Here is a 17,085-nt window from a genome sequence, read left to right as displayed (position 1 = left end):
AAATAACAACATTATAAAGCTGCCATTTATTATAAAGATGCCATAGTGATTTTTATAGACTAGTGCTAAGTTTAATTACATAAAATGTTTAACAAAAATAACACTATAGTGTTAGCCCTAGTGTTTTAACCTATAATAGAAAATAAAAAATGGTGCCTAATGTTATAATTAAAATTAAATTATTCCAACATCTTAAACTCATTTTCAACAAGGTTTATTGTGATTTCAAGTAATTTATCAGACTAATAAAGTAATTTTAAGTTATATGCTTATCATATTTTAATGACTTTCCTTTTACTAAGCCAAACTAGACATTCTGCACTTGGCCAGACACTAGAGCACAGTGAATTTAGAAGAAGTATTTAACTTCCTAGGGGCGATGTTAGCTGTTCCTTATTTAGCCAGGCAATGTCTAATAAAGTGAATTGAGGCAAAATTTCAAATACAGATGACCTGATCCTAAAAATCAGTAAACAAAAGCATTTCTTCTGTTTGAACACTACCACAAACTACTAAGGAAGACAAATCTGGATTTTAACTGAAACTCAATTAGAAAGGCAAAACATTATAATTTTAATCACTACAGATAACACTTCATTTTTATTTCAGGAGATGACACAAGAACTCCTTTCCTGTTTCTACGATTAACATTTATTTATTAGCTGCAAAACTGCACGGACATTATCTAATCTAAGCTTCAGAGTCTGCTGGTTGTCGCTCCAATCCCAAGAGGAAGACTGGCATGAACTTTCTAGTGAAACGGTATGTGGCATCCACAAGTCCTCCGGGCTTGGTCTTGGTGCGCCTGCCGTGATGTAAGTCAACACGGGCCTGGTCCTCCTCTCTCCCTTCGGCTGACACAAATTAGAACGTGACGCTGAAAGTGATCAAGTAACTTACTGGCACATCACCGCTGTCCTGTTTCCTTAACACAGTGCAGCGGCTGTCTGTAGGAAGATGCAGATGGTTTCATGAGGAAACAAAATATTTATATTGCCATATGATACACAAAAGACTTAAGAAAACCACCCCAGATACTACTAACATCCACTATTTTACTTTTTATTTGGCTCTGACCCAGGTTAGTTCAGAAACCAAGAGCAAAATGGCTAACTCAGTGGAAAACCAACTACAAAGAACCACAGAATTTCAGTGCAATTCAGCATATTTGAGCGCTTTCAAGGCACCAAACTCTATGCCAGGTGCTAGGAATACAGAAATGTATGGAAAAGTCCCTGCCATCGATAAACTCATGTTCTGCAAACTACACAGAGGCAAACACCTGAATCCCGGTGTGCTAAATGCCACAGTTACTACCGTGAAAACAAAGCTTCAAGAGGAGCCGCTCAAGAAGGGGTCAGGGGAAGCTTGGGGAAGAGGGGACTTGAACAAGCAAAGGAGTAGGATATGAGCAATAGCAGGAGGCAGGAAAGCACAAAGCAAGTTTGGGCACAGTAAGAAGTGGGGCTTGTATTCGGAGGGCAGCCGGGCAGAGTGATAATGAGCCGGGACAGATAATGTGAATTCAATCTGTAGGCAAAACTAAGCAAGTGTTTGTCAAACAACAACAGTCAACAGGACCAGACAGATGTTCTAGAAGAGTCAACAGCAGCAATATAAACGAAAGAGTTGGAGTGGGAGGGTCAGAGGCACGGAAACCAGTTTGGGGGCTGCTGCGATCACGGAAAGCTTATTAAGATCCTGGCCTAAGGAAGTGGAGATGGACAGGGAAGAACAGATCAAGAACAAAGCTTATTTGTCCTGCTGCATATAGGTCAGGGAACTATATCTCGTCACTTAGGATGGAGGATAATGTGAGAAAAAGAATGGATACACATATGTGTGACTGGGTCACTCCGCCGTACAGTAGAAAACTGATGACACTGTAAACCAACTATAATGGAAAAAATAAAAATCATTAAAAAAAAGAATAAAGCTTATTTGAATTGGCAACAAACTAGATATGTGGTAACAGGGAAAGGAAAAAGTCAAGACCAATTCCAGAGTCCCTGCTTAAAAGCAGTATACACAGCATCATTATCTGAGATAAATTTAGGAAAGCAGGTTTCTGGAGTTACAAGTGGGTAAAGCCACACTGCTCCTAAAGGGCTTCGTGGCCGTCTACACAGAAACTCCAACAGGGAAATATGCACGCAGAGTCCAGGAGAGAATCCCGGTCTCCTGATTATCAGGGCATGGGTAATATTGTTGAGTATCCTTACTTACGAGATCAGTGGATTTTGAAAAGTTCTAAGAAATACAATCATTTCTTTAAATGAAAGGAGATAAAGCTGAAAATGTCTGGGATGAAGATGAGAGGCAGAGGTATTGGCTTGAAAATGTGCTGGCTAGTCATTTGGTTGGTGGCTTCCATATATATGACTAAAAGCAGAGAAACAGTCACAGCTGGATGGACTGCGTATTTTAGGTCTAGAACACAAGAATCAGGGAAAATGCACAACAACAGGGGACTGTGTCCTTTTAGTTGTCTTGCGTGATCCAAACATGCACTGAGGTTTGAAAGCTCAGTCCCAGAAAAGCATTTTATTACCAGCAGCAGGAAACTGATGGCAATAAATTCAGTCTATCAAGAAGCATGTCACTTCCAGTCATGAAGCAGTGTCCTGGAAAAATAAAGCTGTCTGTATCTGAGAGCACTCTCTCCTAAGAACCAAAACAAAAGTAAGCTTTTCTGTTCCTTATACTGCATTTGAACTTTGTAACATGCTAACATTTTTGTACAAAGTCAGATCTTTTCATGTACCTATAAAACAAACAGTATGAAATCTGAAGGTCTTGACTCCTGACAACATACAAAGCAGATTTCTGATGCTGAGGAAAAAAGTGAGGACAGGGGGCAGGCATTACCCTAAGATATACATACAGTACCAAAGATGAGAAGTGTAATTTAGAATCTAAGAATATTAGAATTTTGAGCTAAACAGAATCACACACATCACTGGTTCCAAATCCTCTCATTTTCATGATGAAGAAACCAATAACCAAGAGAAGCTAAGGAATTAACCACCAGTTACCCTATTCTGCCAAAATGGACTCCAGGCTGTTATCCAAACAGCCCCCCCATTCCCCTCCACCCTGTCCAATTCCACCTGGACGTTTACAGCCAGGCTGGGACTCGACCCCCAGGAGGACCCTCAGCACTTCTTCTGAGCCTCTCTTATTGTGCTTACTCCCAAATCACAGTATATCTGTATATTCATCTTATTCCCTTTTCTAGAACACAAGGTCCTCGAGGGCAGGGACTAATGTACGTATTTCTGAATTCCTTGTAAACACCTAGCACAGGGCCTTGAAACAGCAGTAAGAAGGTTTTCAAAGAATTTTGAGTTAGGGAAGAAGCTGGGCCATAGCCCACTTTTCCTGCCTCCCTGTTCTAGGTTCTTCCCACTGCAACAGGTATGCTCTCTGCTCTAGGTTCTGCAAACATCACCTACCTCTGCAGGCCAATGCTTTCTTGAATGCTACAAAGCAAACCACCTCCTAATAAATTCCATCCCCTTTAACATGCAGTCTTTGCCATGACACTGTCAAAATGCCTGTCATGAAAACTGAGTCATGTGTAGTCTGTGTAATGGACCCATGTGCGTATCTCTACAACACTTCGCTTCGGAGAGTAAAAACGTTTTATGACAATAAAAAAAAAAAAGTCACCATTCTGAATGCTAACTTCCCCCAAATAATCCCGCTGTACCATCATAAATCTCACTATTTTCTTTGCTAAGTTTTTAAGCTAGATCCTTCACAGATCTTCTCCTGAAAATAGATATAAACTGAAACTCAGTCCACATACCCATTATATCAAAGAATTCGTCCAAGGCATTGTGCAGTGCTGGGAACTTGTCTCTGTGCTCTTCCAGCAGCCATATTAAACATCGCGCTTCCTTCAAGGACGTTGGCTCATAGAAATAATCAAGCTTCTTTCCTTCTATAGAACCTAGCTTATGACCATATTTCTCATTCCAGAGAAAAGTCATGATGCTGAAATCAAGCTCCTTCAGAGAGGCCCCATAACGAGAAAAAAAAGGTCCAGTGGCATCTAAGCCTATAATAAAACAAAAATCAAGTCCGAAGAAGGGAAAAATTATTTGCTATAAAAATCACATTGTTTCATATCTCTGAAACTGGTTCTATTATAGCTTGCTTACATTTTCAGTGAAAACATTTAAATACTTGAGAACAAAGTTATTCAAGCTATTACACACTTTAGAAATACCATTTCACATTATTATGCTAATTATAGTAGGTTTTTTTTTTTTTTTGGTCCTTTTGCCATTTCCTGGGCCGCTCCTGTGGCATATGGAGGTTCCCCGGCTAGGGGTCGAATCAGAGCCATAGCCACCGGCCTAGGCCACAGCCACAGCAAAGCGGGATCCAAGCCGAGTCTGCAACCTACACCACAGCTCACGACAACGCAGGATCCTTAACCCAATGAGCAAGGCCAGGGACCGAACCTGCAACCTCATGGTTCCTAGTCGGATTCATTAACCACTGAGCCACGATGGGAACTCCTAATTATAGTAGTTTTTATCTATTAGTTGAATGAGGTGGGCCAAAGGCTTCTATTAGTATAGTCGTTTTTATTAGACTTACGAGATAAAAGGAATCAAATCTCTTTAAAGGGCCCTTTCTAAAGCATTACGCTCCTTTAAAATATAACGATAACTTTTTCACTAATTTGTAATATTTTTATTCCAATTAGTACAAGCTAGAAAGACTTTACAATGCTTTTCTATGTATAGCCCATAATAACAAGACATAATATATATACTGAGCTTCCAAAATACCTTTAAAGCGGAAAATGGGTAAAATCCTCCCCCAGCACCTCCAAGAACTGCACCTCATCCCTGCAAACATCACGGCTCCGCACAAGAATCAAGGCAGTCACTGCTTCCGCTTTTACTCCCCCTTCTCCACACAGAAAAAGAGGCGGCTGCATCCTCACATGCTACTCCTGAGAGGATGGAGAACCCTCTCCTACTTCCTATCAGCTCCGTGTTTAAACACTCAGGCAGGCTGGGTAGGCTCTCTCACACTTACAAACAGTTTAGTAGGACTGGATATATATAGTTTTTGGCTGAGGCATGCAGTGACAAAAGCACCGAATCCTAACTACTAGACCACCAGGGAACTCTCTGGATTTTCTTATTGACTCTACTTTCCTGTGATTATTACAACTTTTGAAAAAGTATGCTGTAACCCATCCATAAAGTAACCTAAAATTTTTAAGTTGGTGGGAAATAGTATTTTTAACCATATAAATCTATAGTCCTACACTTAAAAAAGCATAAATAATCCCAGGAAAATGAAAAAGCCTTCAGAGACCCACATTTATCCTTCCTACTAAACCACATCTTTAGAATTTAATGACGTACCAAAGCTATTAAGCTTCTGGATCCAGGCAGCTAATTTTGGCTCCACGTCTTTAAGCTCACTCAAAACATGCAGAAAAACCCTTGTCTTTACTCTGTTCTTTTCTTGAATCAAATGGCGTATAACATAGTCCACTGCTTCATTCAGAAAATTTCTGCTAGAAAAGCAGGTTGTGTAGTCTTCTGTGGTTAAAACCTTCCAGGAAAGCAACTCTTTGAGAAGCTTGGAAGTATTGAGTATACCAGACTTAATTTTGTCAGCATACTGTTTTATGCACTGCAGGATTCTGTCATCAAGGAACTGGCAACTCTGAACACTGCCTATGGTTTCTAAGGATAAAGAACAGTGGTCAGTGAAAAAAGACGACCTTGCAAAAACATACGCTCAAAAAATTAATGTAACATCATATAAACAATATAAAACATGACCCAAATGTAGTCTTCATGTTGACGTAAATAAACCCGAACATTTTAAATGAGGAAATAAATAAAACATTGAACAACACCTATGAAAAGGTGGGACGGTTCACATGAAATCAAACATATCAGGTGCCCTTTTTTTCTTCCCTTGTACAACACAGGTTAACATCTAAAAACTTAGTTCCTCCAAAATAAGGTGCTTTCCTCAACAATCCTAACTGAACCCCATCAACTACCCAAACCTTATATTCAGGTATAAATGTAAAGGGTTATGTTTCTTTTTTTTCTTTCTGGAGTCGAAAGGATCATTTCCTCAGGTATGAATTCAATTAATATTTGGTAGTTTTTGTTACTGATATTCATCTTATTGCGGATCCTAAATTGGAGACCTGTGGACTTGCTGATCCCAAGTTGGAAAGTATCTCAGAAGCTCATCTTCCCCTAAAAATGGCCATTTAGCCTCTTGACGCTAATATAAAACAAAATACTAATAAAATACAAAAAATATCACAAATGTTCACTGAAAACTCTTTGGTAGGAAAGATAACTTTGACTAATATGTGAAACATTAATGGAATAGTAAGTGAAAAATAAAGACTCTGGAAATATTTCATTTGGGGGAACAGCAATCATAGTGGAAAGTGAGAATAATGCACTTTAACTTAAAACTGGAGGTCGTCCTGGGAATGCAATGTACTGCATGGTGACTATAGTTCACAATTCTGTTTTGTGTATTTGCATGTGGGTCTTGAAGTGCTCAGGAAAAAAATTCTGTAACTATGTATGGAGACAGATGTCAACTGGACGTACTGTAGTCATCATTTTGCAATACATACAAACATCAAATCATTACACTGAACACCTGAAACTAATTACACTTCAATTTAAAAACTCAAATAACCTCCAAAGCCTGCAAGTAAGTAAGTTCCCAGCAACAGTAAAATTACCGAGACAGCTCTCACGTGGATCAGGGAGGGGTGACAAGATGAGCAGACAACATAAGACTGGACTAGGAAATCTCTCTGGCACCTTTTAGGAACTGCTTCTTTATTTGAACTTGGCATATCTCAGATAATCTACAGTTCAGTGCTTCAAAGTTAAATCTGTAGAGTCGAGTCTACAGACCGCTGTCAGACATGTAACCTGCATTTCAGGTTATTATTCTCGCTTTCCCTTTGGAGATAAGGAAACTGACACAGGGTTCGCCCTGAGTCAGCGGTGAGGTGGCATTTTCAATCCCTGTGTGCAGCTTCCAAATCCAGTGTCCCTCACACCAGACACCTCCCCAGCTCAGGGTAATCAGGAGATGGTGATAATATCAAAATACTAACTAAAAATCTAAATTTCAATTCAGTAACAATTAACATAAGATGAACATTTATCATTGTACTTTGAAGCAAGAACAGAGTGTTCTCACGCCCTGACTCCCAGGCATACCTTTCTGCTCCTCAGTTTTGGGTGGATTGCTTTCCCTTAGGTCCTCTTCCATTCTTTCTTGTGCTAACTTTTTTGCTTCCTTTTTTTGGATCTTGCGCTTCATTTTTTTGTCTTCTTTCAGCCTTAGCTTCTCTAGGCTGATAAATACTTACAATTAGTGATAAGTCACCTTTGTTATAAACTCAGTTAACTATGTCCCTTTGCCTATTGTAGAAACCATTCTCCATATAAATTAGAAGTTCCCTTTTTTAGTTAAGAACTTGGCCTGAAACTTTGGAACATTATCAAAAATTTTAACATGTGGTCAATTCAGTCAAAACAAGAACACTTGTTTCATGCAAACAAGAACTTCAATGATTGAGTGACTTCTGATTGAGGGTGGCATGTATAGATCACACAGATGTAATTTCCATGTATGTAAATTACTGCCCAGGTAAACAGGAATAGTAAAAATCACTCGGTAAGACAATACATGCGAACAACTCATTTCAAAGAAAAATCCCACAGCAGAATCTAATTTTCACACCCGGTAATGGCCCACAACATTAAAATCTGGAGATGTGATCACAGTGAATTCTCTTCAACAAATAACTGTCCCATCTTTTGATTTTTCTTAGTCACCAATGACGAAAAAAATAACTTCTTAAAATGGAAAACAAGAAGCAGAACCAAAAAGAAAAGAAAAAAGGATTGGAGTTATTTGATCTGAACAATAAGATACAAAGAAGTGAATAATTCTGACAGATCACTGAGTATTTAGGAGTGAGAACTAGTCACTGATTCACAATGTTTGCTGAAAAGAGTAAAAGGAAAGATGCTTTTGGAATTAAAGTTTAAACAACTGAGATAAGTATGTAATTTTCATCCAAACATCAAATTTATTAAATATGTCATGTCATAGTTCAAATGTCATAATTTTACTTGTAAATTTTTTAGCATGTAACCATTCTAGGCTAGTACTCTTGAGTTATAAAATCCATTTTTTTAAAAATTCACTTAAAAATACTTATTTGAATTTGTGTGCAGAGCCAATTTTAAAAACTACATAATTTAGAAATCTGCATTTAACAGAATTATATTCTAATAGACATTAAGGTGATTGATTATTAAAAAAAATCTTACCTAGAACATTTCTGTTTCAGAATAGGTCTTGGAGGAACCTTTTCTTTAATGACCTTGTGTTCAAACTTTAAATAAAACAAAGACATCCAAAATTTGTTTCATGCTCCCATGACATAAAGCACAAAACCACAAGTAACGAGCATTTCAGAAGCATACAGTCAATGTTCAATTTGATAGAGAACAGTGATGATGTTCTGACCCAAAGAAAAGCCCAGAGAACTTTAGCATAAACAATTTACTGAAAGGAGGAACAAGAAAAATAGACACGCTTTAAGAAGTTAAAAAAAAAATTAAGAGTAAGCAGAAGATAAAATAAACTACACACGTCATCACAATAATCCACTGCTACAACTCTCACGTAGTGAAGCTGAAAATAATCCCTCAAGACACTCTTCTCCCTCCTTTAGGCCCTCACCTCACCAGTACCCAAAAGTTTTACTGGGGAATAAAAAAGCAAGGTTATCAAAAAGAGTAAGATGTAAAAAAGCATCCTTTCCCTTTAGGAGATAAAAGAACATGAGAATCCCTCACTGCAAAGAAGTATTCTCACATCCTATTATTTCCTATAACTTCTTGTATGAAGGAACTGTCTCCTGGAAAACACATGATCCAAATCGTACAACTTCCACTTAAATCGTATTGTTTAAGGCATAAGCACTTTGGGTATCAAGTCAGTAAGAGTTCCCCTTTGTTAGGTACTTACTTCACATTTAACTTGACCACCACTGCTGAAGATGATAATCTTTGAAATGATTCCTTCACAGTCAGGAGTAAGACAAATTCCTTGTAGAAAATCCTATTTAATAATAATAATAATTTCAAAAAAAGGAAGCTACATCTCTCTCTGCAGAAAGCTATACACGTATATACCACCTTACATCAGAACAGTCAAAATATGATGGAAAACCTCCCTTCAGGGAGGCACTGCGAAGCCCCAGCTCACTGCCTTCTGACTTCCGGCGCCTTTGGAATTTGGAATGGAGTCTACTTCTCCTTTCCCCTCTGCCACGAGAACATGTTCTAGTCACTCCTCAACCTCAAGTCAGAAACAACACAACACAGACCAGAGCTGCTACAACCCGACCCGGAACAACAACTGCGAAACTTCAGGACAAGTAACATAAGCAAGAAATGAATCTTTCTTATTGAAGGTTATGAGATATCTTGGCTACATTTTCAATAGATCCTGGTGAAAGCTAATTAACAGAGGGTATTTCAATCCATGGGAATGATTGAGATCACGAAGTGCACCTATAGCTAGAGAATCTCAATTAAAGGAAGAAGACAGAGACAGAGAGGAAGTGACTCCATGGCAACAGTTATTTGATCAATTCATGTACATTAACTACATGAATGTGTGAAATGTGAGAATTTATTTCTACTAAACTTAATTCCTAGTGGTAACATACACCTAACACAACCACCTTATTTTCTGTCCTCAATAAGGACAGGGGTTTATATGTAGCTAAGCAGTACAGTAAATGGTTTGGGGGTTTTTTGTTTTTTTTTTTTAAGTCCATAGTTTATATGGATCAGAAACTAATTCTACGAATACAAGTAAGATTATAAAATTATGACTTCTCTCAAAGTATAATGGTAATAAACACCATTACCTCGCTAATTAAGGGAAACCGCAGGGAGAAGTGGCAGTACAAAATTTGATTTTCTAGTTCAAATTATGTCATCAAATTTTATTAGAAAATAAAAAATCCAAAGCCCCAATATACATCATAACAATAAAATCAGACATTTAAAATTCTTTTTTTTTTTGGCTGCACCCATGGCATGCAGAAGTTCCTGGGCCAGGGATCAAACCCATACCACAGCAGTGACAATACCAGATCCTTAACCCACTGAGCTACCAGGGAACTCCTTAAATTGTTATTTTCGATCTTAACATTCCCAATGTAAAAGGTAGTCCAACAATTTCCTAAAAGCCTCTATGGTTACTGGCTTCACACTTGTATAAAAATAAAAGCAAAAAGTGATTTTCTACCTTACCATTAAATTTTTAATTGAATACTTTCTAATTATTTTTCATGCACAGGGAGGAGGTCACAGTCTCTTACGACTATCCCTGAAGATTCTCAGGTTAAAAAAAAAAATCAACATGCAATAAGCATACTAGAAAATCCAAACAATCTTGTTAGCTTTACCTTGTCAATTTTATCATTAAAGGTTGTTGTTTTTAACTTCTTCCAACAGTTCATGTGAAATTCTATTTTACAGAACTGGCAACAGCTGATTCGTATAAAACCCTGGGGGTTTAAAACAATTTGAAATTCACATTTAAAAGATGTCTACAGAGACAGAAATACACACATCCCCACTCTCTTCCTCTCGCACACACAAACTCACAACACACACATATTAAGGTAAAGAGCGAGCCGTCTGCATTCACCTGGCAGACATAGCTGGATATCACATTTCCTCGTGGGGGAATATAATACCTCTATATGCCAGAATGCCTAGTGTTGGAAACACACATTTGACTGACATATTCATTTCCATAGCTTATAATTGTATTATCCTTTACAATATCAAATATTCTATAAGCTTTATTTCATCTGATCTACTAACTAGGGACAGTGGGCAGCTTTTTTTTTTTTTTCTTTTTGGGGCTACACCTATGGCATATGGAGGTTCCCAGGCTAGGGGTCGAATCAGAGTTGCACCTGCTGGCCTATGCCACAGCCATAGCAATGAAGGATCCAAGCTGCGTCTGTGACCTATGCTGCAGCTCACGGCAACGCTAGATGATTAACCCACTGAGCAAGGCCAGGGATCGAACCTGCATGGATACTAGTTAGGTTTGTTACCACTAAGCCACAATGGGAACTCCTATCCTCTTTTTTTTTTTTTTATGGCCACACCTGTGCCATATGGAAGTTTCCAGGACAGGGGCTGAATCAGAGCTGCAAGCTGTGCATTACAACAAAGCCACAGCAACACTGGATCCTTAACCCAATCATTGAGGCCAGGGATTGAACCTGCATCCTCACAGACACTATGTGCCACTAACCCACTGAGCCACAACGGGAACTGCAACTTCTATCCTCTTGAATAAACCAAGCCCAACTCAGTATGTTGCCAGACTTCGTCTCAGTCTTAAGTCTCCAGGAGTCACTTAATTCAGTGATCACAATGGCCTTCAAGTTCTTGGAGTCAAATTTTACAAGAAATTAGAACTGCAACAAATCAGAGGCAACAACCTCACTTTGTTTCCTGTGCTCCTAAGGAACAGTGGCTAGAACGGGGAAATGGAATTAGCTAGCCTGTCTTCTCAGGTCACTACCCCTGCCCTCGTGTTTATTTCAATGGCTCTGGGTCCCCGGGAGAGATGATGCAGACGCCCAGGGGATGGGGTGGACAAGAGGACATTTAAAAAAAAAAAAAAAACCTGCTGACAAGCCAGAGAACTTGGGTGCCTCCAATTACCAAATCTGTTCTGAATCCATTTTAAGGCAGAATTCCACAAGTTAATGTCCTACTCTACACTCATTAAGTACCTTAAAGTCTGGATCAGTTATGTATATCTGGATTTTGGAATATCCACGGCACTTCTGATAGCAACAGATGGCATCCGGCACTGGAGGGAACCTGCATTCTTCAATAAATTTCTCTAACAGCATCTACAACAAACGTATACAAAAATGACATTATCATAGCACTAACTCATCGATAAAATGCTTGTGATTTCAATAAGCTCTTGCCGTCAAAATATTTCCAGCATAGGAATGACTAAATGCCTTTTAGCCAAGAACGACACACAACGTTTAAAGTTCTTCCTTCTAGGAGGCTGACAGAGAGACAGGTCTAGAGAGGAAGATGGGAAGAAAGAACTGAAAATTCTTTCAGAATTTCAGACTCTGAATCAAATTCTTATCCTGTGTTCTAATTCTCAAACCTTGCTCGACAACATGCAGCTCTCAGAAATCTCCTTTAAGCATTGAAAGGGAGTCAAATGAGGCAGAATAACCCTTACGACTCTCTACTGTTCTCCTTGTTCCCAGTGTCATTTCACCTAGGATCCTAGCACTCTGACGGCTGTCTCCCCGAATCCCTCCACCTGTGGTTCTTTCCCTGGAGAATTCTCCCACTGCCCAGAGGCCCCCAAGACCCCTTCCTGTTATCAACAGATCCCATGCCTCCATGCCAACAATCCCTATGTTTTATCTTTTATAATAACTTTGTTGAGACATAATTCACATCCCATACAATTCACACCTTTAAAGCATATAGTTCAGCGCTTTTTAGTACATTGATAGGGTTGTACAACTACCACCATACCTAAATTTAGAACATCTTCGCCCCCTAGCCAGAAACCCCACACCCATCAGCAATCCCTCCCCATCGTCCCTCAATCTCCCCTGAAAACCACGAATCTACTGACTGTCATTACACATATATTTTCCTGTTCTGGAGATTTTAGATAAACAGAAGCACACAACATGTGGTCGTTTGTGTCTGGCTTCTTTCACTCAGCATAATGTTTTCGAGGTTCATCTATGTTGTAACATGTGTCAGTACTTCATTCCTTTTGACGGCCAAATGATATTCAATTATAGACATACTGCATTTATTTAACCATTCGTCAGGTGATAGACACGTCAAGGTGTTCCCACTTTTTGAATGTTATGAATAATGTTGCTCTGAACACTCATGTTATAAAATTTTGTGAGAATGTATGTTTTCCTGTCTCTGTATATACCTAGGAGTGAAACTGCTGGGTCATGTGGGAATTCTTATCTTTAATCTATGAGGAACTGCCAGATTGTTTTCCAAAGCAATTTATCATTTTACAAGCCTATCAGCAATGTATGGGGGGGTACTGATTTCTCCACCTCCTTGCCAACACTTGCAATTGTCTGCCTTCTTGATTATAGCCACCCTAGTGGGTGTGTAGCATCTTGTTTTAATTTCCATTTCTCTGATGGCTGTTGTTGAACACACTTTACATGTCTATAATTTATACAACTTATTAGCATATATGCCTATTCAGATCTTTTGCCTACTTTTATTTTTTGTGTCTTTTTTAGGGCCACAACTGTGGCAATATGGAGGTTCCCAGGCCAGGGGTCCAATCGGAGCTGTTGCTGCCAGCCTACACCACAGCCTCAGCAACACCAGATCCAAGCCGCACCTGTGACCTACACCACAGCTCACGGCAACGCCAGATCCTTAACCCACTGAGCAAGGCCAGGGATCAAACCCGCAACCTCATTGTTCCTAGTCGGATTTGTTTCCACTGCGCCATGACGGGAACTCCTCTTTTGGCTACTTTTAATCAGAGTGTCTTTTTATTCTTTATTTGTAAAAGCTGTTTCCTGTGTTTTTAAAAGCTTCGGCCAAAAGGAGTTCAGAATACATTCCCAGTTCACCACAAGTAAAGGCCTATCCCAGTCAATTCACATCATGTAGTCTTTCCAGAATGGTGAAGAATTCTAGGCTTTTGGATATGGGACTGAATTTATACTTTCAGTCTCCAAATTCCAGCTCCATATCCATGATGAAACAATGACACTTCTAAGTATAACTGGTATATCGCACTGATTAACAACCCGTGCTCTGAAGTCAGGATGCCTAGATTCAAGTTCCAGCTCCACTGTTTCCTAGCTACTGAACCTTGAGCTCATCACTCAGCCTCTCTGAAAGTGATCCTCTGCATCCGTAAAACGGGAACCGTCGTCACGGAGGCTGCCATAAAGGTTAAAGGTGAGGATAAATGGAAGGTGTGGGACTGGCACACGGGGAACAGGCAATAAACGCTGGTGATTCTCACCAGTCTTCAGAGGGGCAGTGCACGTGGAGGATCTGAGGACAGAGTACTTCGACCTCCCTGTCTTCTGATCCCTGAGTCCGAGTGCAGACGGTTTTATGGCTCGAAAGAAGCTCTCTACAGAAATAAATGGTGGTTACCTTTATTTTCCCTGGCTGAGTCTCTTCAATAACCACATTGCTTGTGGGCCAAGTTAACACTCCAGGAAGACGGCAAATCAGGGTCTTTGCTTTTTCGAAATGGTTAAGAGCTTCTAGAAATCTAAAGTCATAGTTACGAAGAAGACGGCATTAAAGGCGTGATGCGAATTTTCATTCCCCACAACAAGGCACAGATTTCAAGATTAAGAGGCAAGAGTACATCTGATAAATCACCACACAGAAGACAATGTCGGGTCCTTAACTGCTGAGCCACAATAGGAACTCCTAAAGTAGATTATTGTAGAGCAACAATTATGCTCTACTTCAGCTAAACAATCATAAATAGAAAAATTGCTCTTAAACTTGACTCAATTAGGACATCTACAGTAAAATCTCTCTGCTGAAAAATTTTTAGAGATCATGTATTCAAGACATCTTTCTTCAACTAAAAAGCAGCGCATTATTTTAACAGAACAAATATGTATGTAAACTCTTTTAACTATAAACATGAAATGTTCTAGTTCATGATTCATGGCTTTAAAAAAAATGTCAACAGATTCGCACAGTCCATTCAGTAAAAGATTACCAAAATATTGGATCATTAAGTTATCCTAGTGTGCCTCTGCTTCCAACTGGAGAAAAAAGAGAGGTCCCTGCTCTCTCATCGTGCAACGACCTCCCCACTTAAGAACTCGTTTTTGCCTTTGGGTAGAGAAGGCCTCACCTACAGAAAAGCTAGACCACCACCCACCTTAAGACAGTCATAAACAGCAGGACACTAAACCAGAAACTGCACATTACAACGGCAAAAAACAGCTTATTAGACGCTGAACCCCAAAACTGTATTATTTTGAAATTAAAATTTAAACGCCTTCCAAAACGACAAATACTTCTTCATTTACCGTAACACCCACGATGTTACACATTTATGTTATTTTCCCAGATCTTGTGAATATCTGCATGGGACCACTGCATTAAACAGGTATGTCCTAAATAACTTATAGCTAAACTCTGAAATTAATTTCATTTGTTATTATTATGAAAGTAACTAAACCCTCACTTCCCCTGTTTCTTAATAGAGCTGAGCTGCTCAGACAGTAGCTTTAGGAAGTAAGAGAACTTTCTTCGACATTTAAAGGTGTTCTTGGCTTCCTCCAAGACTGGATTCCCAAAATATACTCTAAACAATTAGATGAAAATTTAAGGATAATTAAGTTACTAATGATATTCAAACAGTCAACAATTCTTTCTTTTGGGGGGGGGGTGTGGGGGCCACACCTACAGCATATAAAACTTCCCAGGTCAGGGACTGAATCTGTGTCACAACAGTGACCCAAGCCACTGCAGTGACAACACAGGATCCTTAACCTGCTGTGCCACAAGGGAACTCCCAACAATTATTTCTTTATAAAAGTAATCTACCACTGTATGGGGTACGAGTGGCAGGAACAGGAAGGTTTCCGTTTGTTTTTAAAGCTCAATTCATAATCCTGTCCCCTAATGGTCATACAGCCATTTATTGAGCTAAGACATGAAACAATTAGAGAACAACTACATAGTAAACTTGGCGTAAGGATTTCAACTATAGGTTTAGCAAAGAGATTTTTATTCCTAACTCATGATGTCTTTAAACATATATAAACTTCACAGTAAAACCATCCTCAAACAAGTTTTGAGGGGAAATAGGTATTTAACCAAAAAATTATACAATCAGACCTGTAAAGCACTACTTTTTTTTAATCAATTCAGTCAGCATTTATAAATAACATATACTAAAGGATAAAATATAAAGTCATTTGTGTCCAATTACTGTTATTGACTTCCTTCTTAGATTCAAAATTAGAAAGCACTCGGAACTGAGCTGACTGGCTTCACTTTAATAATTAATACTGAAAGGCCTGTCTTAAAAATAAGCACAATTATAATAGCGTGCCACAGGGAAGATACCAAAATAACTCGTGAAAGGAATCAACATCTCGGTGGACTTTGCGGGAGTTAACCGACCGGGTGGAGCATAGCATAATGAGGTTTCCACCGACCTGTTTTTCTTCAAGTACACTTTTCCGATCCCACAGTAGGCCAGGCAGTCCAGGCCCTCGTTAGGATAGTGCTCAATCATCCTCTTGAACTGGTTTTCAGCCTCAGATAATTCCTTCAGGAACAAGGAGGACAGTGATCACTTACACAAAAAGAGCGATTCTCAACAGCCTTCACCTGAAGGTTCTTTTTTTTTGTCTGTTTTTTTCTTTTTCACCTGCAGCATATGGAAGTTCCCAGGCTAGGGGTCGAATCAGAGCTGCAGGTGCCAGCCCATACCAGAGCCACAGCAACCCCAGACCAGAGCTGCGTCTGTGACCTACACTGCAGCTCATGGCAACATCAGATCCTTAACCCATGGAGCGAGGCCAGGGATCAAACCCGCATCCTCATGGATACTAGTCGGGTTCGTTATCACTGAAACACAACGGGAACTCCATGACGGCTGATTCTTTTTGCGTAACATTAAAAACAATCATATATCCACAAATTTCTACAGCAAAATTACAACTTCTGCATTTCATTTTCTTAGCAATTATATAAATTTGGACCATATGGATACTAAGAGACACAACCAAAATGATGTGGCTCCAGAATGAAAAGCTGGCACCAAACACAGACAACCAACCAAATGAGCATTCACCAACCCACGGGAAGGGCCCAGTGTGGGCTGGCTAACACTAAGAGGTGTGAATTCATGGTAAAAAGACTGATCTGGATACAAACACACCCTAACACACATCCTAGTACATACTGCTCC

The 17,085-nt window shown here is 39.3% G+C and overlaps 1 protein-coding gene across 11 annotated transcripts in view; it reads right to left on the bottom strand.

Annotated features, from left to right (window-relative positions):
* TTC3 (tetratricopeptide repeat domain 3) overlaps window positions 1-17,085 on the bottom strand; it is a 125,817-nt gene that overhangs the window by 45,111 nt on the left and 63,621 nt on the right. For 10 of the 11 annotated variants that reach the window (XM_047796344.1, XM_047796363.1, XM_047796318.1 and 7 more), the window contains 10 exons: window positions 16,328-16,440; window positions 14,289-14,409; window positions 11,879-12,001; window positions 10,526-10,627; window positions 9,073-9,165; window positions 8,370-8,434; window positions 7,248-7,384; window positions 5,394-5,720; window positions 3,812-4,063; window positions 901-947 (listed from right to left, as the gene is read on the bottom strand). In XM_047796344.1, coding sequence (XP_047652300.1) covers window positions 901-947; window positions 3,812-4,063; window positions 5,394-5,720; window positions 7,248-7,384; window positions 8,370-8,434; window positions 9,073-9,165; window positions 10,526-10,627; window positions 11,879-12,001; window positions 14,289-14,409; window positions 16,328-16,440 — 1,380 coding nt within the window. Of the gene's footprint in view, window positions 1-900; window positions 948-3,811; window positions 4,064-5,393; window positions 5,721-7,247; window positions 7,385-8,369; window positions 8,435-9,072; window positions 9,166-10,525; window positions 10,628-11,878; window positions 12,002-14,288; window positions 14,410-16,327; window positions 16,441-17,085 lie in introns of those variants that run through there. The other variant, XM_047796400.1, reaches the window with a different exon arrangement.

This window comes from Phacochoerus africanus, chromosome 1, assembly GCF_016906955.1.
Source record: "Phacochoerus africanus isolate WHEZ1 chromosome 1, ROS_Pafr_v1, whole genome shotgun sequence".
Taxonomy (NCBI): domain Eukaryota; kingdom Metazoa; phylum Chordata; class Mammalia; order Artiodactyla; family Suidae; genus Phacochoerus; species Phacochoerus africanus.
Note: the sequence above shows the minus strand (reverse complement) of the source record. Positions and strands in the feature narration are given on the sequence as shown.